Source organism: Oryctolagus cuniculus, chromosome 21, assembly GCF_964237555.1.
Source record: "Oryctolagus cuniculus chromosome 21, mOryCun1.1, whole genome shotgun sequence".
In the NCBI taxonomy this organism is placed as follows: Eukaryota; Metazoa; Chordata; class Mammalia; order Lagomorpha; family Leporidae; genus Oryctolagus; species Oryctolagus cuniculus.
In genome coordinates this window covers 25,183,778-25,211,155 of record NC_091452.1, presented here as the reverse complement: position 1 = coordinate 25,211,155, position 27,378 = coordinate 25,183,778, and the positions used below count along the sequence as shown (strand labels likewise).

General features: G+C 45.9%; 2 protein-coding genes across 3 annotated transcripts in view; one reads left to right on the top strand and one right to left on the bottom strand.

Moving 5' to 3' along the window:
- Positions 1-15,901, top strand: part of SLC5A4 (solute carrier family 5 member 4) — a 43,116-nt gene extending 27,215 nt beyond the window's left edge. The window contains exons 11-16 of one of the 2 annotated variants that reach the window (XM_070065685.1): positions 2,811-2,961; positions 5,452-5,620; positions 7,204-7,419; positions 11,788-11,890; positions 14,292-14,300; positions 15,413-15,901. In XM_070065685.1, coding sequence (XP_069921786.1) covers positions 2,811-2,961; positions 5,452-5,620; positions 7,204-7,419; positions 11,788-11,890; positions 14,292-14,300; positions 15,413-15,627 — 863 coding nt within the window. In that variant the 3' untranslated portion in view covers positions 15,628-15,901. 2 annotated transcript variants of the gene reach the window in all.
- A 10,902-nt stretch (positions 15,902-26,803) lies between these two features.
- SLC5A1 (solute carrier family 5 member 1) overlaps positions 26,804-27,378 on the bottom strand; it is a 73,488-nt gene continuing 72,913 nt past the window's right edge. The window contains 1 exon segment of the mRNA NM_001101692.1: positions 26,804-27,177. Within this exon segment, the coding sequence (NP_001095162.1) occupies positions 26,960-27,177 (218 nt within the window). The 3' untranslated portion in view covers positions 26,804-26,959.

Here is a 27,378-nt window from a genome sequence, read left to right as displayed (position 1 = left end):
TGGCTGCACTAATTGACATTCCCACAAACACTGTACCGGAGCTCCCCTTTCTCCACATCCTCACCAGCATTTGCTGCTGTCTTGTACAGTGACTCATCTGCCGGGGGTGAGGTGATCTCTCATTGTGGTTTTGATTTGCATTTCCCTGATACCTACCGATACTGAGCATTTTTCTCATATTTTTTTGGCCATTTGTGTTTCTTCTTTTGAGAACCTTCTGTTCGAGTTATTTGCCCATTTTCTTAACCGTATTTGTTATTTTGTTCTTGTTGTTGGGTTTTTTGAGTTGCTGACTTATTCTAGATGTGAAGCCTTTGTTGGATAAGTAGCTTACACGTATTTTTTTCTCATTCTGTCAGCTGTCTCTTCACTCTATTGATTGCTTCCTTTGTTGTGCAAAAGCTTCTGCGTTTGAAATCACCCCATTTGTTTAGTCTTGTTTTTGTTGCTTGTGCATTGTGCAAGAAGTCATTACCTACATTGATGTCTTGGATTGTGTCCACTACATTTTCTTCTAGCATGTCTCACATCTTAAATTTAGGTTTTTGATCCTCATTGAATTGATTTTTGTGTGTGGTGAGACATGGGGAGCGAATTTCATTTATGTAAATTTATATAAATATACACACACATCCATTTTTGCCAGCACCATTTATTGAAGAGGTTATCCTTTCTCCAGCGTATAGTCTGGGCACTTTTGTCAAAAAATCAAATGGTGGCATGTATGTGGATGAATTTATGGGCTCTTCACTCTGTTCTGATGATCTATATGTTGGTTTTTATGCCAGTAGTTTGCTGTTTTAGTTAGTATAGTATGCTTTGAAGTCAGGCATCATGATGGCTCCAAGCTTGTTTTTTTGTTTTCTTGTTTGTTTGTCTTTGCTCTAGATCACTTTGGCTATTCCAGGACTTTTGTGATTCCATATGAATTTCAGGATTTTTTCCTAATGCTGTAAAGAATTACATTGGTATTTTGGTAGGGGTTGCATTGAATCTATAGATTGCTTTTGGAAGTATAGACATTTTAATTACCAGACATTTCTTGAGTACCTTCCATAGGCTGCCATCCCTGTGGTAGGCCTGGAGATTTCAGAAATGAAGAGTTTCCGTTAGGGGAACCCCTGCTCTTTCAGACTCAACACTGCTTTCCAAGGCAGTCAAGAACATTCAAAGACTACTTGCCAGCAAAAAATAATTCTACAAATTTAAAAATTCAGAGGACTTGAGGTTAACTCTTCATCCTGTGTTTCTTGGGACTAGTGATACTGGAATAGATTTCAACCCATGTCACTTACAAACACTTGTCAAGCACCTGCTACGCCCCAGGTCGTGCCTTGGTGCTCAGAACACATCAGTAAAACAGACACAAAGACTTGTCCCCTTTGGGACTCACATTTGAGTTTCATGAGATAGAAAATAAACCTTACATTCAAAACAAGTAAACTGTTAGGCTATCAGATGGTCATTTTTTTTTTTTTTTACTGTTATAATGATTGCAAGTAAACACTGATTGTTAATCCCCAAAACATGTCCAATGTTTGGTCAGAAGGTGATGCTGTGGTGAATAAAACCGAGCAGGTCCCAGGTCTTGGAAGTGACCAGGTAACCTTGTACTTGGTGACCTTTCTCTCCCTGGCACACAGGAGTGTTTGCAGGATAAAGGACACATGATCCCCTGTCTACCCCATCCTACTCTGCCCTGGGAGGCTTAGAGCCATTACAAATGCACAGAGGGAACCAGAGCGTGAAGCCCCCACAGCGGTCCAAACCCTCGGCTTTTCTCCCCCAAGGCTTTACGGCAGCACCCCTTACCGAGCTGCTTTCTCTCCAGTCCTTTCGGGAAGCCAGGAGTCCTTCCCCCAAAGAAAGACGGCATGGCACCGCTTCCTCTCTTAGAAAACTAGGCGCCAGCAAATGAGCTCTATGTTTATATATTTGTAAAAGATTTATGTTTTATTTATTTGAAAGACATTGTTACAGAGAGAGGTAGAGCCAGAGAGAGAGACAGAGAGGTCTTCCATCCACTGGTTCACTCCCCAAATGACTGCAACAGCCAGAGCTGAGCTTATCTGAAGCCAGGAGCCAGGAGCTTTTTCCAAGTGTCCCACGCGGGTGCAGGGGCCTAAGGACTTGGGCCATCTTCCACTGCTTTCCCAGGCCATAGCAGAGAGCTGGATCGGAAGTGGAGCAGTCAGGACTCGAACCAGCGCCCATAAGGGATGCCGGCACTGCAGGCCAGGGCATTAACCTGCTGCGCCACAGCACTGGCCCCTTTGTTTATATTTAAGACTAGAATTCTACACCAAGTTATTCTCAGGTCACCAGGAAACTCCACATGCAGATATATTGTTGTTTTTTCCTTTTATTTTTTTTAAGATTTATTTTATTTATTTGAGAGGCAGAGCTACAGAGAGAGAGACAGAGAGAAGTCTTCCATCCACCGGTTTGCTCCCCAGATGGCCATAATAGCTAGGGCTGGGTTGACCCAAAGCCAGGAGCTTCTTCCAGGTCTCCCATGGTGGTGCAAGGGCCCAAGCACTTGGGTCATCTTCCACTGCTCTCCCAGGCCATAAGCAGGGAGCTGGATCACAACTAGGACTCAAACCAGGGTCCATAAGGCACCGAGGCAAAGGCATAACCTATTATGCCACAGCACTGGCCTCCACAGATGTGTTTTAATGAGGACATCGGTTAATCAATGTTTGGGTCAGAATGGTTAGTTCTGAAGCACTCCCTCGTTCTGCAAGGTCCTCACGGGTCATGCCGTCCGGCCCCTAACCAGTGTGCTCTCGCCCCTCTTCCGGCCCCAGGGCTGCGGGGCCTGATGCTGTCGGCCATGCTGGCGTCTCTCATGAGCTCCCTGACCTCCATCTTCAACAGCTCCAGCGCCCTCTTCACTGTGGACATCTACACCAAGATCCGGAAGCGGGCGTCCGAAAAAGAGCTCCTGATAGCCGGGCGGTGAGCGCTTCTGCTTTCTAACGACTTCTTCCGCGGAGGTGGGCGGAACCTGAAGCTCGCTTGCTTTTTAGCTTTGCAGAAAGTGATCAGAGCTTTCCAGAGCAGAAGGCGGGAGGGGCACTAGAGGACATGGAATGCAACTTCCCAAGGCCCTAATTTTAAGTGAAATAGTTGCCTTCTCGGACTTTCGAAAGCCTCCTATTACAATCCCCCCCTCTCGTCTTCAATCACTCCCTCGGTGTTTTCATACAGTGCCCACCTACCCTGCTAGGTTAATGCATTGTCATTAAAAGTTTCCATGCGTGTTGCCGGCGGGTGATAGGGTAAGGCATCCACATACTAACATATGGGAATTTATCCACTGCATTTATGAAGATTTGGCTGTAACAGTAAGATATCTGTGTTTCTGTGATAGAAAAAATGCTGACTGGAATTCAAAGGCTTAAAATGCAATAGCCCCAGCCGGCGCCGCGGCTCACTAGGCTAATCCTCCACCTTGCGGCGCCGGCACACCAGGTTCTAGTCCCGGTCGGGGCGCCGGATTCTGTCCTGGTTGCCCCTCTTCCAGGCCAGCTCTCTGCTGTGGCCAGGGAGTGCAGTGGAGGATGGCCCAGGTGCTTGGGCCCTGCACCCCATGGGAGACCAGGAAAAGCACCTGGCTCCTGGCTCCTGCCATCGGATCAGCGCGGTGCGCCGGCCGCAGCGCGCTGGCCGCGGCGGCCATTGGAGGGTGAACCAACGGCAAAGGAAGACCTTTCTCTCTGTCTCTCTCTCTCACTGTCCACTCTGCCTGTCAAAAAAAAAAAAAAAAATAGCCCCGGGGGGCTGAAGCGCTGGCATCCTATATGGACGCCGGTCTGAGTCCTGGCTGCTCCTCTTCTGATCCAGCTCTCTGCTGTGGCCTGAGATCGCAGTGGAAGATGGCCCAGGTCCTTGGGCCCCAGCACCCACGTGGGGGACCAGGAGGAGTCTCCTGGCTCCTGGCTTCAGATGGGTGCAGCTCTGGCCGTTGTGGCCATCTGGGGAGTGAACCAGCAGATGGGAGACCTCTCTCTCTGTCTGTACCTCTCTCTGTAACTCTGTCTTTCAAATAAATAAAATACATAATAAAAAAAAAAGCAATAGCCCCACTATTAGACTCATGATCTTCAGCATAAACCCTCTTTATGTCTCAAAGAAAATTAATGACTTTCTTCCCAAAAGCACAACTATTTTTAAAAAATATATACCTGTTGTAATTCCTGCTTTGTGGAATTTGTGCTTTTGTAGAAAGATGAGCGATTAGCATGCGTATGCCACATCGGGTGGACCGGACGTGCTAGGAAGACACTGGAACCAGAACGCAAAGATGACAGTGACTTAATCCAGGTGCTCAGTGTGTCCCCTCCTCTGAGGAGGTGGCATCTGAGCCGGTCCTGCAGGGAGCCCTCTGGGGGAGGAGCAGTCAGTGCCAACTTTCTCCAGCAGTCACGTGTGTGGCGTCTTTGAGGGCAGCAGAGAATGAGGTTGGCACGTGCAGAGCAAGAGGGAGAGTGATAAGAAGGTCAGGAAGGGAGTGTTGGAGCCGTGAGGAGACTTTGGAGTTTATGCTACTGTGGTAGAAAGCAGTTACAGCACAAGAGAGCATGACTGGCTTCCCAGTGATAACAAGGATGATGACGGGTGTAATTAATGGAATCTTTACTGTGTTTTGGCCTTTGCGCTAAGCCTGTACACATTTATTGCATTTCACTGTTATGAGGCTGCCTCCGATTTCCAAAGTTTAAGTGAGACTGTCGTGCCTGGTTTCCTGCCCAATGCTGGCTCCTCCCTCCGTGCCATAAGAACTTCCTAGGTGAACAGGGAGATGCTAACCTTCTATGCCCAGCCAACTCGACTCTATTTGTTCATTTAGTCACATGACAAACACAGAAGGGATTTAGAAAAGTCAGTCACGTTCCTGGACCTCACAAGTTCCTAATCTATTTTTACCGCTTGCTAATATTTTAACCGATTCTACCAGCCAGAGTGTGTTCAAATAGTAAAATGCACAAAGTAGCACTTTTTTTTTTTTTTGCCAACACACTCAACCTTCTAGGATAAACAGAAGCTTTTTAATCTCTGCAAACTGATTTAATTTCCCTCGAGATAGGAATCTGCTGTCTTTCCCATACAAATAGCTGTTGATCAATGGAAAATAGTATGGCGTTTACTTCTAATTGATATATGGGTACATTAGAAAATTATTAATCAGTTGTTGACATTTGAACTGTTCCTGTGAGTGCATATTTAATCTCCTGGGGAGGGTCTAATGAGTACTTCTAAAGAAGCAATCACTGTATTGGCAAGAGATAATCATCAAACATGACATGGGTTCATGGCAGATCAGGGAACCCAATTTCATTTAGAAAAGTGGTGAGTAGCACAACTAATGGATTCATAAACAAAAGCCCAACGGAGGGGCCTCTAATGTTTTTGTCTAACATTGAAATCACTTTGTTTTCTGACCAGGTTATTTGTCATCCTATTAATTATCATCAGTATCCTGTGGGTCCCATTAGTAGAGGTATTTCGAAGTGGCCAATTAATCCATTACACAGAATCAATTTCTAGCTACCTTGGGCCTCCAATTGCGGCTGTCTTTCTGCTTGCCATCTTCTGTAAGAGAGTCAATGAACAGGTAAGGGGAACGGAGACCTTCTTTTCCCCTGCTGGAATGAGAAAACCAGTATTTCTCTCACTAGGGTATCAAAATTCACTCTTTCTGCCCTACTTATACAACTCCAGATCCTTCTTGCTTTCAGTCATTGTCAGCCGTGATTCCTGATCCTTACCAAAATACAAAAATATGTGCATTCTTTCAACATACATTTTCCACAGAACGTGAGGTACCTCTGTGGCGTAGTACTGAGGAGCATGATTTGGGAGACAATACGACTCTTACCACCTGGTGGTGTTATCATCTGAAGCAAATTCTGTGACTCTCTTTAAAATGAACATCAGAATTCTGCCCACCCTAGGTGTTGCTATGAGAATAAAAGAAGATAAAATATGTAGTATTCATAGAAGAAAACTTACCATAGACATATTCAAAATAGGTTAATTACTGTGCAGCTACATAGTTGATTGACTTTTGTAGACTGTGTACATTTAATCAATCTCTTAACTGCCGTAGGTGTTAGCCTCACTATTATGATTTTCAGATAAGGAATAAGTGCAAAGAGGTTAATATCCACATGCTAATAATAAGTGGTGGTCTCGGGACTCACATTCAGGCCTCCCTTCATTCAAAGCTCACACTTTTTCACCACGCAATACTACTTTCCTAAAACTTAACATCTGGAACCTGGAAAGGAGGGGCACATGTTTGCACCCCCATCAACCTCTCAGAGGAAACAGATGCTTCTAATTGTCAAGAGTGTAGCAGACTTCTCAAAACCACCTCCGATCAGTTGTGCAAACTGAATGTAAGTCAAAATCCTGTTTAACGCTACCGAACAAGTTTGTGAATATATCAATAAAATAAAGTGAAGGAAAACTCCCCCCTTAAGTCCGTATAGAAAGTAGAATTCTGGAGAATCAATAATGCAATGTGTTTCAGGGCAATGGAAAGCAACGCCTGACTAACCAGCACATACAAGACTGCATTAGTGCAACTCTTTTGTCTTTGTAGTTGAATACCCAAGAGAAACTTCTTGGGAAAGGCCCACAGCCTACAGTTTGAGGGCTAAAGTCTGCTGTCTGATGGAAGGTGGTGATCCAGGGAGCAGAGAGGGAGACCAGGCAGAATTTGAACTCAACCAATCAAATTTCACGAGAGCCACCCTCTGATGACATGCCTCCAGTGGCCTCAAAACCTACCAGCAACCCGAGCTCCTAGCCACCGCAATTAGATCAAATCCCCGCCCTTAATCCATCATGCAGTGAGTGTCAGTGTTTAACCATCTGAGTGAATGTTAGGGAGACAAATCCTGCTGAGTGCCTAACAAAGGGTCTTGAAAAGGTTATGCAAGACTTTCAAAACTTTTTTTTTTTTTTTGCACCAAAAGGCACTTATCTTCTCATTCTCATTTCCCCGTGAATTTGATGTACCCTCAATATTTGCAACTTGGAAGCTTAACCTCTTGCTCAATGCTAGCCACCTTTTTTTTTTCTTAGTTGAGAAACCAGACAGGATGCTAATTACGATTTACTCAAATGAGCCGCTCATCTTTGCTAAACACTCTGCTCTTGTGTTTGTTTGTCTGTTTGTTTGTTTTTCAGGGTGCATTCTGGGGTCTAATGATTGGATTGGTGATGGGCCTTATTCGAATGATCGCAGAATTTGCGTACGGAACAGGAAGTTGCCTGGCTCCCAGCAGCTGTCCGTATATTATCTGTGGAGTACACTACCTGTACTTTGCCATCATTCTCTTTGTTGTGTGCACAGCAGTCATCCTGGGAGTTTCCTTCTTAACAAAACCTATCCCCGATGTACACGTGAGTAATGGGTAGCAGGTATACGTTTGCATTCCAAAGCTGCCGCAAATACATATTTGGGTGGATGCATTTTACCACCAGAGCTAGGAGACCCCTGAGAGATTATTGTCCAATCTATACACTGTACAACAGTTTGCAACTGGTATGTGCAAAGCACTAGTAAATTAAGAAGTAAGACATTAGAAAGTAGGCTGCAGACTCAAAACACTTCACATGCAGTTGGGCGGTCAATCTATGTCGTTGTTTTTAAACATAATCTACCTCATTTAGTTGCTATATATTATTATTAGATTTTATTTATTTATTTTTATTAGATTTTGTTTTAATATTTTATCATATTTTATTTATTTTAAAGTCAGAAGTACGAGAGAGAGAGGGAGGGAGAGAGATGGGGAAGAGAGAGAGAGAGGGAGAGAGAGAATGAAACAGAGAGAGAGAAAGAGAGAGAGATCTTCCATCTGCTGGCTCACTCCCCAAATGGCTATAAGGGCCAGGGCTGGGCCAGGCAGAAGCCATAGCCAGGAGCTTCTACCTGGTCTCCCATGTGGGTGCAGCAGCCCATGTACTTAAGTGAGCCATTTTCAGCTGCCTTCCCAGGTGCATTAGCAGGGAGCTGGATTGCAAGTGGAGCAGCCAGGACTTGAACCAGCGCCCAGATGGGATGCTGGCACTGCAGGTAGAGACTTAACCTTCTATGCCACAGAACCGGCCCTGGGTAATTAGTGTTGCCCAAGAGGCTGAGAAGCACCTCAGAGCTTAGCTGTCATCTGGGCAGAAACTGCTCAGGGCGAAAAGAATTTCACACACAGCATGAACACTGACTCAGAGATTTTTTTTTTTTTGACAGGCAGAGTGGACAGTGAGAGAGAGACAGACAGAAAGGTCTTCCTTTGCCGTTGGTTCACCCTCCAATGGCCACCACGGCTGGCGCGCTACGGCCAGCGCACCGCTCTGATCCAATGGCAGGAGCCAGGTACTTATCCTGGTCTCCCATGGGGTGCAGGGCTCAAGCACTTGGGCCATCCTCCACTGCACTCCCTGGACACAGCAGAGAGCTGGCCTGGAAGAGGGGCAACCAGGACAGAATCTGGCGCCCCGACCGGGACTAAAACCTGGTGTGCGGGCGCTGCAAGGCGGAGGATTAGCCTAGTGAGCCGCGGCGCCGGCCTGACTCAGAGATTTTTAAGAAGCACATAGTAACAGGGCAAGACAAGGAAAAATACAGTGAGATACATTTTTTTTACCTTTGAAATTGGAAAAAATGTTTAACGTGAATAACAGCCAGTGATGGTGAGGATGTAGGCAAATGCTCACAGTCCAGAACTGTGGGCAGATTTTATAATTTCCAGGATGACAATGTGACGGTAGCTATTAATTTTTAAATTCTCATACCTTATGAGTAAATAATCCTGTTTGTAGGTCTTATCATGTAGAATCACTTTACAAGTAGGAAAACTATATAAGAATTTTCATATGCAAACACTTTCTAATAGAAAAAATAGAAGATAGTGGACAAGCCGAATTTCCACTACAAAGGAAATGAGAAAATAATAATAGTACTTGGGTTATTATATAGCTGTTTAAAAATGTGGGAAATAATTCTATGATTCATTCTGGAAATATCCATAATCTGATTTGGTAGGAAAAATTGTGCAGAATAGTCTCATTTTTGGAAATAACATATGTAGTTATATATTTATATATAATATATATGTTTGACTAAATGTAGACAAAAAAGCATACACACACATCTTAAATTTTCAACAAAAATTATCTGAGGGTGGAAGGATACCAGAGAGGCCAGCAAATAGTAATTATTTTTGTTAAGATTTTATTTATTTTTAAAGGTAGAGTTACAGACAGTGAGAGGGAGAGACAGAGAGAAAGGTCTTCCACAATCTGGTTCACTCCCCAAATGGCCGCAATGGCAGGAGCACTAGGATTAACCTAGTACACCACGGCACTGGCCCCGTAATTATTTTTTAAATATAAATACTTCTGGGGCTGGTGCTGTGGCACAGTAGATTAATTCTCTTCCGCGCTGCTGGCATCCCATATGGGCACCCGTTCTAGTCCAGGCTGCCCCTCTTCCTATCCAGCTTTCTGCTGTGGCCTGGGAAAAGCAGTAAAGGATGGCTCAAGCACTTGGGCCCCTGCATCCATATGGGAGACTTGGAAGAAGCTCCTGGCTCCTGGCTTTAGATCAGCCCAGCTCTGGCTGTTGCAGTCATTTGGGGAGTGAACCAGCAGGTAGAAGACCTTTCTCTCTGTATCCCCCTCTCACTGCCTGTAACTCTACCTCTCAAATAAAGGATCTTTTTAAAAATATGTAAATAATTTTTATGTATCAATATTATCTGAATTATTATTACTAACCTGTATAGCCTTTATTCTTTTTTCATTCATCACTCTTAATCTTTGAAGCAAAATTCACTTGCCTATTTCCCTGGGCAGTGGTCAGAATATTATATATTCTGAGAAATACATATTATGTATTTCATATTATATATTTCTTATATTATGAGAAAGTCACAGGTCTAACTAAAATGAGGCATGGTTTTGCAAATAGGATGGAACCTAAGTTTACAAACACATTGGTATTCAGAGCAGCTTTCTTCGAATGACCCAGGATGGGTATTTATTCCCTGCATCCAATCACATGTTTTGGATCTACGGCCAAACGGCTGGGAAATTACATGAGAACACAATTTGCCATTTACTTTCACATTCCTAAATCTACATGCAGGCTAATTATATTTACAGACCACAATTAAAAGCCTATAAAACCCAACCATTCAAAGGCATGATGTAACCGACAAAAGTCTGGAGATGGGAGAGGACAGAGATGGGTAGGGAATTGCGGTTGGAACTCAAGAATAGAACGTTGAAACTGTCTAAACTTGATGGTTCTGGAAATAGAAGTTAGGAAGATAGTGGAAAATTGACCACTCACTGCTGGACATTTGAAAGTCATGATCAGCCAGCACCATGGCTCAATAGGCTAATCCTCTGCCTGTGGCGCCGGCACATCGGGTTCTAGTCCCGGTCCGGGCGCCGGATTCTGTCCCAGTTGCCCCTCTCCCAGTCCAGCTCTCTGCTGTGGCCAGGGAGTGCAGTGGAGGATGGCCCAAGTGCTTGGGCCCTGCACCCCATGGGAGACCAAGAGAAGCACCTGGCTCCTGGCTTCAGATCAGCACGGTGCACTGGCCGCAGCACGCCGGCCGCAGTGGCCATTGGAGGGTGAACCAACGGTAAAGGAAGACCTTTCTGTCTCTCTCTCACTGTCCACTCTGCCTGTCGAAAAAAAAAAAAGAAAAGAAAAAGAAAGTCATGATGATGTAGCCAATAGCATCTGGATAAGGAAAAGCAAGAACTCGTGTATAGTGTGGGTTAATTACATCTTTTTTTAAAAAAAAGATTATTTTTATTTATTTGAAAGAATTACAGAGAGAGGTAGAGCCAGAGAGAGAGAAAGGTCTTCCATCTGTTGGTTCACTCCCCAGATGGCCACAACAGCCGGAGCTGAACCGATCTGAAGCCAGGAGCCAGGAGCATCTTCTGGGTCCCCCGCATGGGTGCAGGGGCCCAAGCACTTGGGCCATCTTCTACTGCTTTTCCAGGCCATAGCAGAGAGCTGGATTGGAAATGGAGCAGCCAGGACACGAACCAGCTTCCATCCATATGGGATGCCAGCACTGCATGCCAGGGCTTTAACCCACTGCACCACAGCGCCAGGCTCTAATTACATCTTTGACTTCAGAAATTGTGAATCTACTGAAAGAGCCTCAAGGAGATTCTTTACAGTTGTCAATGGCTATCAGAAAATATAAAGTGGGGCCGGCGCCGCGGCTCACTGGGCTAATCCTCCGCCTTGCGGCGCCGGCACACCGGGTTCTAGTCCCGGTTGGGGCACCGGATTCTGTCCCGGTTGCCTCTCTTCCAGGCCAGCTCTCTGCTGTGGCCAGGGAGTGCAGTGGAGGATGGCCCAAGTGCTTGGGCCCTGCACCCCATGGGAGACCAGGATAAGTACCTGGCTCCTGCCATCGGATCAGCGCGGTACGCCGGCCGCAGCGCGCTGGCCGCGGCGGCCATTGGAGGGTGAACCAACAGCAAAGGAAGACCTTTCTCTCTGTCTCTCTCTCTCTCACTGTCCACTCTGCCTGTCAAAAAAATATATATATATATAAAGTGGGAATCATTTTAAATAGTGTGTTTGGATGAGGGAATGAGGTAGGAGACCTTTTTTGTCCTTTTGATCTACACTCTTGTATGGTTTGATTGTTTTCAACCATACAATAAACAAAGGGCCCCCTGGATTAGCATAAACGTTTGCCATCACTAATGTGCTTGTGTGTGGTCTCTGGTCAGCTGCATCGCTTGTGTTGGGCTCTGCGGAACAGTACCGAGGAACGAATTGACTTGGATGCAGGAGAGGAAAGGCAAGAAGAATTTGATGAAGATTCTGATGAAGGTAACATAGGAACTCTCTGGGCATGGCTTTTCTTAGGGGTAGTTCTTCCAACGCTGCTAAATCTGGTTTATTATAAAGCTGTTAGATGTATAGCAAACTAAAACTTTAAAAATCTTAAAATCTTCTCAGTAGCCAAGACAACATGTTTAATGATTTGTTTGTTTGCTTGCTTGTTTGAAAGGCAGAGGGACAGAGTGGGGCTGGGGAGAGAGATTTTCCATCCGCTGGTTCACTTCCCAGATGGCCACAATGGCTGGGGCTGGTCCAGACCAAAGCCAGGAGCCCAGAACCCCACCTGGTCTTCCACGTGGGTGGCAGCGGCTCAGATATTGGAACCATCTGCTGCTGCCTTCTCAGGCATGTACATTAGCAGGAAGCTGGGAGAGAAACAGAGCAACTAGACTCAAACCAGCTCTCTGATCTGGGATGCTGACCCCCAATGCCAGCACCGACCTCAACTTTTTACATATGAAATCCAGCCATTCATCTGCCTGTCACCCATCATCCATCCATGAAACTGCAAACCAGTTTCTGAGATGTCACAAACTCACTCACTTCTGTTTCTGGCTACAAGAAGGATTCAACAAATCAGCCTCGACAGCTGTGCCACACTCCTTCCTCTCTTTTCTTCTTCCTTGCTGTTCTCATTTGTGTACTCTTCCACTAACATAACCTGGCTTTATTCCATTGTGGCTTTTTTTCCCTCTAACTTAAGTTCAATACTCACTAATCCGCAGCCTCTCTTCTTTTCCAATGGAAATAACTAAGCCCATAGACATGTTCCCCAGAGTAATGTCTCATTGCGTCTCACAGATTTTCATGTGTGTAATTTTTAAAAAATATTTATTTTATTTATTTGAAACAGAGTTACAGAGAGAGGTAGAGACAGAGAGAGAGAAAGGTCTTCCATCTGTTGGTTCACTCCCCAGATAGCCTCAATGGCCAGAACTGCGCCAATCTGAAGCCAGGAGCCAGGAGCTTCCTTCAGGTCATCCATGTGGGTGCAGGGGCCCAAGGACTTGGACCATCCTTCACTACTCTCCCAGGCCATAGCAGAGAGCTGGATCGGATGAGGAGCAGCCAGGACTAGAACCAGCACCCATATGGGATGCAAGCTCTTCAGACCAGGGCTTTAACCACTACACCACAGTGCTGGCCTCCATGTGTGTGATTTTTATAACCATTTATTTCCAAGTGCAATCTTACTTTCACTATGGCTTTTCATAGATACTTTAGCTTAGAACTATGCTTTAAATCTCCCACTGCTACATTAAATAGCCCTCTACATTGTACATATGTCTGTCTGTATTTTTTTGCCTATATAATTTTTATAAAGATTTATTTTATTTATTTGAATGGCAGAGTTACAGAGAGAGATAGAGACAGAGAGGTCCTCCATCCACTGGTTCACTCCCCAGATGGCTGCAATGGCCAGAGCTGCCTCGATCTGAGGCCAGGAGCCAGGAGCTTCTTCTGGGTCTCCCCTGTGGTGCAGGGGCCCAAGGACTTGGGTCATCTTCCACTGTTTTTCCAGGCCACAGCAAAGAGCTGGATCAGAAGAGGAGCAGCCGGGACAAGAGCTAGCACCCACATGGGATGCCGGAGCTTCAGGCCAGGGCGTTAACCCACTGCGCCACAGCGACAGCCCCGCCAATATAATTTTTTTAAGGTGTATTTTACTTATTTGAAAGAGTTACACAGAGGCAGAGGCTTAGAGAGAAAGAGAGACAGAGAGATAGAGAAAGAAAGAAGTCTTCCATCCACTGGTTCACTCCCCCAGGTGGCTGCAACAGCTTGAACTGTGTCTGATCTGAAGCCAGGAACCAGAATTTTCTTTCCATGCCTCTCACGCAGGTGCAGGGGCCTAAGCACTTGGGCCATCTTCTACTGCTTTCCCAGGCCATAGCAGAGAGCTGGATCGGAAGTGGAGCAGCCAGGACTAGAACTGGCACCAAAAGGGATGCAGACACTGCAGGCAGTGGCTTCACCCAGTCTGCCACAACACTGGCCTCGCCTATATACTTTTGGCATAGATTGCAAGGCATTTGATTGTTGAGTACATGGGTTAATGCCTATGCAATATTGCTTTATACTCCAAATCCCCCTCCACAGGAGCCAAATCATGCTTTCCTACCAACAATGTGTGTGAGTTGATATTTCCACATGGACTCACTAATGTAGTGGGTTGAGAACCTTTTGATTTTTTGCTACAGAAGTCATAGCTCTGTGAGCTCAAAAACCATGTGTTAGAATGGCCCTTTAGGCTGGCGCCGTGGCTCAATAGGCTAATCCTCCACCTTGCGGCGCCGGCACACCGGGTTCTAGTCCCGGTTGGGGCGCCGGATTCTGTCCCGGTTGCCTCTCTTCCAGGCCAGCTCTCTGCTATGGCCAGGGAGTGCAGTGGAGGATGGCCCAGGTGCTTGGGCCCTGCACCCCATGGGAGACCAGGAAAAGCACCTGGCTCCTGGCTCCTGCCAGGATCAGCGCGGTGCGCCGGCTGCAGCGGCGGCCATTGGAGGGTGAACCAACGGCAAAGGAAGACCTTTCTCTCTCTGTCTCTCTCTCTCACTGTCCACTCTGCCTGTCAAAAAAAAAAAAAAAAAAAAAAAAAAAAAGAATGGCCCTTTGGGGCCGGCACTGTGGCACAACAGGTTAACGCCCTGGCCTGAAGCGCCAGCATCCCATATGGGCGTCGGTTCAAGACCCGGCTGCTCCACTTCCGATCCAGGTCTCTGCTATGGCATGGGAAAGCAGTAGAAGATGGCCCAAGTGCTTGGGCCCCTGCACCCACGTGGGAGACCCAGAAGAAGCTCCTGGCTCCTGGCTTCAGATAGGCACAGCTCCAGCCATTGTGGCCAACTAGGGAGTGAACCAATGGATGGAAGACTGTCTCTCTCTCTCTCTCTCTCTCTCTTTGCCTCTCCTCTCTCTGTGTAACTCTGACTAGCAATGAAGATGCCCACCTCCCATATCGGAGTGCCTGGGACTGCTCCCAATTCTGGCTTCCTGCCAGTGCAGACTCTGGGAGGCAGCAGTGGTGGTTCACACGTGGGAGACCTGGATTGAGTTCCCAGCTTGTGGCTTCATCCTGGCCCAGCCCCAGCTGTTGCAGGCATTTAGGGAGTGAACCAATGCTTGGGAGTGCTCTGTCTGCCTCATAAATAAATCTTTAAGCCATTTGTCTTTTTTCTTTAAACTGTTCATTCGTCCTTCTAGAATGTTTACATGGGTCTGTTGCTCTTCTCTGTTTTTGGAAACCCATTATATGATAAGGATATTAAAAGCCCCTCGTGATATAATATGCAAACGTCTCCCCCATTTCTCACTTGCTTTTAGTTTGTTTTATTGGTCTTTATGCCCTGCAAAAGCTTTCTATTTTTATGTAAAGCTCAATTTATCTGTACAGACTCAGGGACTGCCCTCACACAAGTGGTTGTAATCACTCTTTACGATCATCTGTACCATATTAACACAGATTTTTATTTCCACGTTCGTGATCATTTTCTTATCTTTTTCCTTCAGATTCTCCCAAGAAACCTCGTAGCTGTCTCAAGAAAGCGTATGACCTGTTCTGCGGCTTGCAGAAGACGGGACACAAGCTGACCCCAGAGGAGAAGAAAGTCCTGGGGCAGAAGCTGACAGACACATCGGAGAAGCCCTTGTGGAGGATGGTAGTGAACATTAACGCCATTATCCTCCTGGCCGTGACTGTCTTTATGCATGCCTATTTTGCCTGACCTCTAGCTCAGCCACGAGACTGTTTATTAAGCCGAGGATAATCGTATTGATTTTTCCTTTTATAGTTTGTTGTATTGCATAAGGGAGAGAAGCAGCCTAATGAAATGGCCAAGCCTAAATCTTTTCGCTGTTGTTGTTATTTGGTGTCAATAAAAAGAGTGGGTAGTTTCTAAAACTAGTGAAGTGACCCTATGTGTGTGTGAACTAGGCACATAGGTACAAGTTTTTTCAACTTTATTTAGGCTTAAATAACAAATAAACATATATATATATGTATATTTAAGGTGTAAATGTGATAATTTGATACATGTATGTCTTTACAACTATTAACACATCTCCATCACCTGGCATTGTTCCCTGTTCTCTGCCTGTGATGAGAACACTTGAGATCTACTCTCCTAGCAAATGTCACGTACTCAACTGCATTCACTACGCTCATCCACTCATCGTGCTGCATGTGATGGACCTCAGAACGTTCTTCCTATAACGGAAAGTTTGTATCCCATTCCTCTCACCCCTAAGCTTCTGGCAGGCCCCATTGTTTTGTTTCATTCTGCTCTGGGCTAGCAGAATACTCAAGATTGGGTAATGTTTAATAACACGGATCGATTTTGTACAGATCTCCAGGTTGGAAAATTCATGATCTAGGAGGCAGCGCATAGTGAGGGCCTGTCACTCCCCCATTTGCGGAGGAACGACACTATACCCTGCGCTGTTCTTTCGTCTGCTCGGCCCTTCCCGGGTTTGCTGCTGGTCCTTCCCGGGTTGGCTGCCGACCCCTCCACCTCCGTGGAGGGGCGGCTCCCCCTGCCACTTTCCCCACTTCCACGGAGGAGCGGCACACCGCCGGCCGGCTCTCTCGGGGGCTGCTCAGATGTTATCCGGATGTTCCTGGTGTATGTTGTCTCTCTCCTCCTTTATAGTCCTCTTCCACCAATCCCAACTCTGCTACCCACACGCCGAGCACGCTGCTCTCCTCCAATCAGGAGCAGGATCAGCTCCTGCAGCTTGTCAAACTGATGAGGCAGCTGCGTAGAGGTTTGTTTGGTCTCTTTCTCTCAGCGCCATATTGTGGGAGAGCAGATTGCATAGAATAAGTCTTAATTCCAGTAACTTAGTCTCGTCCGAGTTGCTCCCCACAAGGGCCTTCTTCTTTCATCATCCCATGGCAGAAGGTGGAAGGGCAAGAGACACAGAGAGAGACACCAAACTTATCTTTCCATCAGAGATCCACTTCCTTGATAACTGACCCACTCTTGAATGACAGCATCAATCCATTCACGAGAACAGGGCATCAATCCATTCATGAGGACAGAGCATCAATCCATTCATGACCCAATCACCTCTTCAAGGCTCCACCTCTTAACATTGTTGTTCTAGGGGTTAAGTTTCTAACACATGAACTTTGGGGATACATTTAGTCACATCATTCTATCCCTAGTCCACTAAATCTATGTCCCTCTCGAAGACAAAGGACATTCATCCCATCTCCATGGCCCCAAGTGTTTTCATTTGTTCCAGAATCAACTCAAAACTTCTAAGTACAGGATCTCACCTAAGAGAGACTCAAGACATGATTCACCCTGGGCTAAATCTCTCCAGCTGGAAGTCTTGAAATCAAACAAGCTATCTACTCCCAAAGTGTGATGGTGATACAGGTCAGGCATTCAAGTGGGAAAAATAGACAAGAAGTGTGACTTGTCTCACCAATAAATCCAAAACCCAAAAGGAAAAACCATATTAAATATTAAGATGTCACAGCAATATCCTCTGATGCCATGTCCTACACCTTGGGCACTGTCAGTGGGACTTAGGCTCCCACGACCTCGGTCATCCCTGTCCCTATGGCTATGCTGGGGTTGGTCCCCATAGCAGATCTCATGGATTGGAACCTCCCCCAGGCTGGAGCTGTGTCTTCAGACACAATGCTGGTGTCTGAAGAGGCACCCCCACTTCCATGGCTCCAGTAGCCATTGCACTCTCTGTGGTAGCTCCTCCCCACAACAGGTCTATGCCTAGGTCCCCAGGCTGTCCCAACATCCCTGGAAGGCTAAGTGGAGATCTTTACGACCTCACAACTCTCGCATTCTGCATGTCTGCAAAGTTAGCATCATGTGGGCCAAGGTTTACAGCTTGTACCATTCTGAGCAGTGGGTTGAGACATGTCTTAGCCCACTTGAGCTTAGCCCACTGGGGCATCTGAAGAGCATTACATTGGATTCAAGGGCAAGACTCCAGAAGTACAGAGCCACAAATGCCAACATCCAGCAGGCACCTCTCTGGATCCCTTACCTTCAGGGTCCTTGCTTAACTCAAAAGTCTAGGAAAGACTCTTGGGTTCATTCTCCCAAGGTCTTGGTGAACAAAACCTGGCTTCTCTCTATCCATATGGATCTGTTTAGCAAATGATTGCTTGGCCAGGCCCTTACTATTCTGTTCTTGGCTGGGCCAGGCTGAGAGTTTTCCAAATCTTTCCATTCTGTATCCATTTGAATTATGAATGCTTTCCTTAAATCACTTCGTTCTTCTCTCATTTTACTGTAAATGTGCTGCTCACGTGGGAGACCTGGATGGAGTTCCAGGCTCATGGCTTCAGCCTGGCCCAGCCCTGGTCACGGCAGCCATTTGGGGATTAAACCAGTGTATGAAATATTCTCTCCCTCTCTTTTTCCTCCAACCCACACACACTGTCAGATGAAGCTATGCAGCACTGCTGCCTAGAAATGTCTTCTACTGGATGTCTTGGTTCATTGCTTTTAAGTTCTAACAGGAACATAATTCTGCAAGTCCTTTGTTACCATATGGCCTCATCCCATTTCCAGTATCTTCTTCCTCATCTCCATTGGACACCTCACTGAATGGCATTTACTATCCATACGTCTGTAAGCATTCTTTTCTAAAAAAAGATTTATTTACTTGAAAGTCAGAGTCACACAGAGAGAGAAGGAGAAGCAGAGAGAGAGAGAGAGAGAGTTCTTCCATCCACTGGTTCACTCCCCAATCAGCCGCAATGGCCGGAACTGTGCCTATCAGAAGCCAGGAGCCAGGAGCTTCTTCTGGGTCTCCCACATGGGTGCAGGGGCCCAAGGACTCGGGCCATCTTCCACTGCTTTCCCAGGCCATAGCAGAGAGTTGGATTGGAAGTGGAGCAACCAGGAGTTGAACCAGCACCCATGTGGGATGCCTGCACTGCAGGCGGTGGCTTTACCTGCAACATCACAGTGCCAGCCCCTGCAAGCCTTCTTAACAAAACCACTTGAACAATCTCTAAAAGGATCTAAGATCTCCCAAGAGCTTTTACCTTCTTCTAGGAGCTTTTTAACTACCATAAATGAGATTGATTTTGGGTGCCAACATTGAGGCACAGTGGACTAAGCCACTGCCTGGGATGCCACCATCCCATGTGAGTACTGGTTCCAGTCCTAGGAGCTCCACTTTTTTTTTTTTGTCTTTTATTTAATGAATATAAATTTCCAAAGTACGACTCATGGGTTACAATGGCTTCCCCCCCCATACCGTCCCTCCCACCCACAACCCTCCCCTTTCCCACTCCCTCTCCCCTTCCATTCACATCAAGATTCATTTTCGATTATCTTAATATACAGAAGATCAGCTTAGTATACCTTAAGTAAGGATTTCAACAGTTTGCTCCCACACAGAAACATAAAGTGAAAAATAATAGATGATTTTTTTTAAATGATGATGAAATCAGATCAGACCTATTGTCATGTTTAATCCCAGTGAGAGTCAAGTTGGGAATTGATAATTTCTTTTTTTTTTTTTTACAGAAGATCAGTTTAGTGTACATTAAGTAAAGATTTCAATCGTTTGCACCCCCATAGAAACACAAAGTGAAATATACTGTTTGAGTACTCGTTATAGCATTAAGCCTCAGTGTACAGCACATTAAGGACAGAGATCCTACATGAGGAGTAAGTGCACAGTGACTCCTGTTGTTGACTTTACAAATTGACACTCCTGTTTATGGCATCAGTAATCTCCCTATGCTCCAGTCATGAGTTTCCAAGGCTATGGAAGCCCTCTGAGTTCTCCGATTCTTATCTTGTTTAGACAAGGTCATAGTCAAAGTGGAGGTTCTCTCCTCCCTTCAGAGAAAGGCACCTCCCTCTTTGAAGACCTGTTCTTTCCGCTGGGATCTCACTCACAGAGATCTTTTGCCAGAGTGTCTTGGCTTTCCATGCCTGAAATACTCTCATGGGCTTTTCAGCCAGATCCGAATGCCTTTAGGGCTGATTCTGAGGCCAGAGTGCTATTTAGGACATCCGCCATTCTATGAGTCTGCTGAGTATCTCACTTCCCATGTTGGATCAGATACTAGACTTGTTTATGTAGGAGCTCCACTTTTGATCCAGCTCCCTGCTAATGCACCTGGGAAAGCAGCAGAGACGGCCCAGATGTTTGAACTCCTGTCACCCATGTGGAATTCCAGGCTCCTTGCTTTGGATGGCCCAGTCCCAGTCATTGCCACCATTTGCAGAGTGATCCAGAGGATGAAAGAACTGTGTGTGTGTGTGTGTGTGTGTGTGTGTGTGTGTGTGAGAGAGAGAGAGAGAGAGAGAGAGAGAGAGACTCTTTCAAATAAATATACAAATCTTTGTAAAACTGAGTTTGCTTTCTTGATTTCTTTTTCAGCTAGTTTACTTTTGGCATATAAACACACTACTAGGAGTGGTGCTGTGGTGCAGTGGGTTAAAGCCCCAGCTTGAAGTGTCAGCATCCCATAAGAGTGACAGTTCTAGTCCCAGCTGCTCCTCTTCTGATCCAGCTCTACGCTGTAGCCTGGAAAAGCAGTAGAAGATGGCCGAAGTCCTTGGGCCCCTGCACCCATGTGGGAGACCCAAAAGAAGCTCCTGGTTCTTGACTTCAGATCAGCTCAGCTCCAGCTGTTGTGGTCATTTGGGGAGTGAACCAGCAGATGGAAGACCTCTCTCTCTCTCTCTATCTCTACTTCTCTCTGTAATTCTTTCAAAATTTATTTTAAAATAAACACACTACTGATTTTTGTGTGTTGATTTTAGATCCTCAAACTTTACTGTATTCATTTATTTTTATTGGTTTTAACAGTTTTGGGGTGAAGTCTTTAGAGTTTTATGTACATAAAATCATATTTCCTTGAAAAAAGGACAATTTGACTTCTTCCTCCAATTTGGATGCCTTTGTTTTCTTTCCCTTTTCTGGTCGCTCTGGCTAGAACTCCCAGTACTATGTTGAATAAATGTAATGAATTGGACATCCTTGTCTTGTTCCATATTTCAGAAAAAAAAATTTCCAACTTCTCCCAGTTCTGTAAGCTATTAGCCATGTGTTTGTCATACACAGCCTCTAATGTGATAGTATGTTCTTCAATATCAAATTTGTTGAGAGCTTTTTCATCAGGAATGGGTGTGGAATTTTATTGTTTTCTCTCTCTCTCTCTCTCTCACACACACACATACACACACACACACTGCCTTTCAAATAAACAAATAAATAAATCTTTAAAAGCAATAAACACCCCATATCCCGGGTTGGGTACAGTTAAGACACTGCTTGGGATAACCACATCCCATACTCAAGTGTCTGCTTTGAGTCCCAGCTTTGCTCACAATTCCAACTCCCTGCCAGCGCACACCCTGGGAGGCAGCAGGTGACGGCTCAAGGAGTTGGGTCCCTGCCACCAAGTGAGAGAGCCAGGTTGAGTTCCTAGTTGGCACAGTCCCAGCCATTTCAGGCTTTTGGGGAATCAGCATTTGGGAGATCTCCCTTTCTACCTTTCAAACAGATAAATCAATCAATTAGTTTTTTTTCCCTAAGATCCTATATCCTAACACAGTAACATTCCGAAGTAATAAGCGTTAGGACTTAACAAATGAATTTTTATAAAGTACACATCTTGTGGGTTTCCGAACCAGGGGCTCTTGTGAAAAAAGGTGATCTGAAGCGGGTGCTATGCAAAAAGAAACAGAATTGTAAACTGGGGGGTTGGTGTTGTGGCACAGTGGGCTAAGATGCCACCTGCAATGCCATCATCCCCTATTGGAGTGCCGCTAGAGTCCTGGCTGCTCTGTTCCTGATCCAGCTCTCTGCTAATGCACCTGGGAAAGCAGTGGAGGATGGCCCAAGCGCCTGGGCTCCTGCCCACTCATGTAGGAGACATGGATGGAGTTCCAGGCTCCTAACTTCAGCCTGGCCCAGCACTGGCCATAGCAGCCATTTGGAGATTAAACCAGTATATGAAAGATTCTCTCTCCCTCTTTTTCTCCCCTACCCCCACACGCACTGCCTTTAAAAAATATCTTTTTAGAGCCGGCGCCGTGGCTCAATAGGCTAATCCTCCACCTTGCGGCGCCGGCACACCGGGTTCTAGTCCCGGTCGGGGCGCCGGATTCTGTCCCGGTTGCCCCTCTTCCAGGCCAGCTCTCTGCTATGGCCAGGGAGTGCAGTGGAGGATGGCCCAGGTGCTTGGGCCCTGCACCCCATGGGAGACCAGGAAAAAGCACCTGGATCCTGGCTCCTGCCATCGGATCAGCGCGGTGCACCGGCTGCAGCGGCGGCCATTGGAGGGTGAACCAACGGCAAAGGAAGACCTTTCTCTCTCTGTCTCTCTCTCTCACTGTCCACTCTGCCTGTCAAAAAAAAAAAAAAAAAAATATCTTTTTAAAAACTGGATGAAGTCATTCTCCCTATATCTCCCTCCCCCACAACCAAGCCCAGTCCAGTCGAATGAATGGGACTCTAACATTCCACAGCACAGTGGGGTGACTGCAGTTCACAATATCCTACTGTAAATTTTCTGAGCAAAGAGAAGAGAGGAGCGTGAAGGTCCCAATCCCAAAGTAAAGACAATGAAAGGGGAACACTAATCCCCCTGATTTGGACACACTGTATACATACATTAATTGAAATGTCATATTGCATGCCACATACATAGAATTATTAAGTGTTAATCTAAAGAAATTTTAACTTTTAAGGAAATGAAAAAGCTAACAGCTGATTTGAGCTACATACATTAAATACATGTATTGAGCTATTGCATTGTACGCTATAAATATGTACAATTAAAAACATTTTTAAAGATGAGATGGGGTCCTTTGAGGTTGCTTAAAGGGCCTGGCCCACAGAAGAAACCCAGCTAATGTCAGTGCTTTCTCACCACATCCCCCTGCCGGCCAAAACCCCCACCTGGGAAACTGTCTTTGAGGGCTGGCCACTACAGATACATGGCACAGGAGAAGACCCACATACAAAACAGAAGTCAAGCTGCTGAAGGGTCAGAGTCCTGGCTGCTCCATTCCTGATCCCGCTCTCTGTTAATGCACCTGGGAAAGCAGTGGAGGGTGGCCTTGTCATACAAAGATAGATACTGCACGATCTCACTTATACATGGGATCTAAAAGAATTCAAGTCATAGACATGGAGACTTGAATGGCAGTTACAGAGGCTGGGGGTCAGGTGGGGGGAGTGTGGTGTTGGTCAGAGCACACCAGATTTCAGTTAGGTGGAGCTAAGTGCACCAAGTCTGTTGTACAGCGTGGTGATTCGACCTAATGGCAATAGACCATATGCTTAAAAATTGCCAAGGAGATTTTAAATGTTCTCACCACAAAAAAAAATGATAATAATAAAAGTACAAGGACATTTCAAAAAGCTCATGGAAAATTGCATTAAAAATAATTTTATTGTGATAGAAAAATAATCTTAGTAACATGTCATACTTATACTTTTACAGTGGTACAGTGTAAAATTTCAACGTATGTATACAGCATAAACTGACCAAATCAGGATGTTGTAATTTCCATTCCCTTACTTTATGTTTGGGACCCACAAGCTTCTCTCTGCCTGTTCTTCAGTGTGTAAACATCATTGCGAACTGCTATGAAACACTCCAACTTATTACTTCTATCTGCTCCCTCATCCTTTTCAGCCTCCAGTAATTATTCTTCTAAGTTCAGAGCAACTATTTTTAACGGCCCCATGTGAGGGAGAACACACAATATTTGTATTTTGGTCTGGCTTCTTTTATGTCACCTAACGGCTTCCAGTCCCATCCATTTTGCTGCAAAAATCCATGCATAGTTTCTTTTTTTCCACCCCATGCATTTTTCAAGGACCTCTGGAAGACCCCTGGTATGCATGGACCTCAAAAAAAATTGGCACCAAAATGAATTTATCTTATAAATCTATTTCCATGAACTTTTTTGACTTGCACTCCTCATACATGAAGTAATTCTAATTAGCTTGATTCAGTCATTCCATGAGGTACATACATATATATGTCTAAACATCATGTTGCATGCCATCAATGTACACGATTTTTGTCAGTTTAAAAATAAAAATAAATGGTCAGGTTTGAGCCCATAGAAAGGAGGCCAGAATCGAGTAGATGGCCCCTAACATATATTGTGGTAGAATTTTCCCGTGAAGCTAGCGTCATAACATGCCTCACCCATACCCACACCTTGGCTTCAGAAATTATTTTTTAGCTCTGAGATGCCACTCAAAATCTCAAAGGAGGCCTTAGGAAAAAAAAAACGGGGGGGAGGGGTCCTTCTGTTCTGCCTGCCTTGGTGGTGATACAGAAACCCTGCAGAAATTAACTCTAACTGGTGGTCCAGACCTGGGAGCTTATCAGAAGTCCTCATTCCCAGGCCCCACGCTGGGTCTGCTAAATCAAAAACTCTGGGGCGAGGTCCCGAAATCTGCTGAAGCAGGTGCTCCAGCAGTTCCTGGCTAGAGATGGCCACCTGAGAAGCCCTGCACCTGACTGGGAAAGGCATGCGTACATTGCTGGCGACAGTTGTGCATCAGGAAGGTCCTTTTCATTGGCTGCCATAGTACAAGCTATCATTTGCTGGTCCCTGGTTATCTGAGTGGCTCATCTCCTTTAAAGCAACATCAGGCAGACGGACTTACTCCAGGTTGACTGTAGGTTTTGAAATTGTCTCCATACAGCCACCTGTTTTTAAAGTGTTTGAGTTGCTGGCTTCCGCTCTCAGCTACGCTGGCTTCCAGCTTCCGAATCCTTATCTCTTGCTATCCTCTGTTCCCTATCTATGTATCTAGCATGTCTAGACGTTCTGATTTTGGAGTGTTTTTTCTTTATCAAATAATACATTTTGAGTTGTGGGACTATAACGCAGCTTCACAGAGCTTCTGGATGGGGTCTCACCCCCTTTCCAAGGTGTCCTTGTCACAACCACAGAAAGTGGTCATCAAAGAGAAAAACCCACAGTTGAGATGCAATCAGAAAGTCGGGAATGGGACCCAGGGCCATCTAGATACCTTGCCTACTCCATGCACCAGCACTCAGTGCTCGCCTTTACTCTCTCAACGCTCAGAACACCACAAACTCCACCCAAGGCTGAGGAATGCTCGAGCCGCGGAATAAGCCACTTTTGCTTCTTGCCCTCCCGGATGCAGGGGAATGAGAAGGCAACTCCAACTGGTGCTGTTATTTCCTTCCACAGGAACAAGCCGTTCCTTTACGTGCTGAGCCATTTGTATACCCAGGAACCCCAGCTCTTTCCCAGGTACACTGAAATCAGCCCATATGAAATGGTGACTTTTCCTTCACTTCAATGGAATCATGGTACAATATGAGGTCACTTCAAAAAGTTTGTGGAGAATGGAATTAAAAAGTAAGTTTAATTCAGAGCAAAGAATGTTGAAATCCATGTGAAGGAGAGGTCTTCATGAAAAATAAATGTGTCTTGTGGAAAAAAATCTATGTGTGAATTTAAAAAAAAATTTTTTGAAGATTTGTTGTTTTACTTATTTGAAGGGCAAAGTGACTTGGGGTGGGGTGGGGAGAGAGATCTTTCATCTGGTTCACTCCCCAGATGGCTGCGGTTGGGCTCCCACATGGGTGCAGAGGCCCAAGCACTTGAGCCATCTCCCACGGCCTTTCCAGGCGCACAGCAGGGAGCTGGATCCAAAGCGGATCAGCCGGAACTCAAAGCAGTGCTTTGACACGAGATGCCAGCACTGCCAGCAGCGGCTCAACCCACAGCACCACAATGCCAGCCCCTCAAAAATTTTTCACACCAAAAACAAACATCTTTCAATTCCATTTTCGGATGAACATTTTTAATCGCCCTTGTATTATTAAGATTGCCCAGGTGAAATTAAAATACTTAATGCATTAAATGAAATGAAAGGAATTTCCACCTAGGAAAACGATGCAGCAAGAAATAAGCTCCTCTTGGCTACACGTCTGGGGCAGAATCCACCAACCCTAAGCGTGGTTACCAGACCACCTCAGAAGGGAACTGCTGTGGTCCTGTGGATTCATGAGAAGGAGAATCCCAGGCTAATCATTTCAGTGTAGGCTGCTTTAAATGACGGATGCTCCCAGCAGGTGTGTCTGCTCTATCCTGGGACACAGTGTCACTTCCTAAGCTCATGGATTGACCTCAGCACCAGGAGGCAGAGGGGGCCTGCATTCTGATTGGTTATATTCACCAGAGAGCACAAGATCTGGTCTTGTGCAGCCGCAAGAAAGGGTCCACCACAGGCTGGGCTTAAAAATTACGTGCTTGTTTATAGAAAAATGCCTACGACATCCATTTAATCAGCAAACATGGATGAGTGGCCCAGGCCCAGGGAAGGCCACAATGAATGAAATCCCAAACCCTGGGAACTCGCAATGGACACTGTTAAGAAGACCAGAAAAGCTCCTGCATTCGTGAGCACCTGCTTTCCACTGAGTGGGCTGAGGCTGGTTCCTGGGGGCCTCCCCTTGAGTTAAGGACTTCAGGACTTCCACCCCCAGCACCATTTCAAAGAGCAAACGACGGGGCCAGGGACCCCATCAAGCTCCCATCCACAGCTCCCACGCATTCCTCCGTTTAGCAGGTTGACTTTTCTTGTGCTGGGGAAACTTGACAGAGGTATGATGACAGGTGGAAAAGTTTTCTTTTAAAAAATATAGGAGAAAGAGGTTATACATGGAAAAGGGCAAAGACCAGGGAGACCGACACACTTATAATAACATTCAAGTACGACCATCGAGGTTGATCTGTTGGAATCCACCTGCGAGGGCCTTGCTCAGACACCATGGGGCTTCTTCTTTGCCTTTTTCTGGATCTAAGGAGAATTTTCCATCTGCAGCTCTGATAGGCCCACACAACTGGATCAGACTGGCTTCAAACACGCAAGTGAACAGCCAACTAACGATTTTCCTCCAACCAGCCTGTAATTTACATATAGACATTTATCCAAATGGGGCAAACTTTGCAAGGGATTGATTCCCCTTCGCCACCACAGCATGGGATGAAAGGCAGGCAGAGAGTACACACGCCAGCCTTGCCGAGTGGCAGCAGCGGCCGGGACTCAGGCAAAGTACGCGTAGCAGAAGACAGCCACGGCCAGCAAGATGACACCGTTGATGTTCACCACGGTCCTCCACAGAGGGTGCTCGGAGGTGTCTGTGAGCTTCAGCTTCATGGCAGCCTCCTCCTCCTTGGTCATCTTGGGTCCCTTATCCTGGTCCAGCCCACAAAACAGGTCATAGGCCCGCCTGAAGAATCCTTTCTTCTTCTTAGGAACTTCTGTGTCGGGATTAAAAAAAAGCACAAAAGGAGTATTAGAGGGACTGACGTGGCACAGCGGGTTAAGCTGCCACCTGCGATGCCGGCATCCCATAGCAGAGTCCTGGCTGCTCTGCTTCCGATCCAGCTCCCAGCTATGTGCCTGGGAAAGCAGCGGACCCAAGTGCTTGGGTCCCTGCCACCCTCATGGGAGACCTGGAT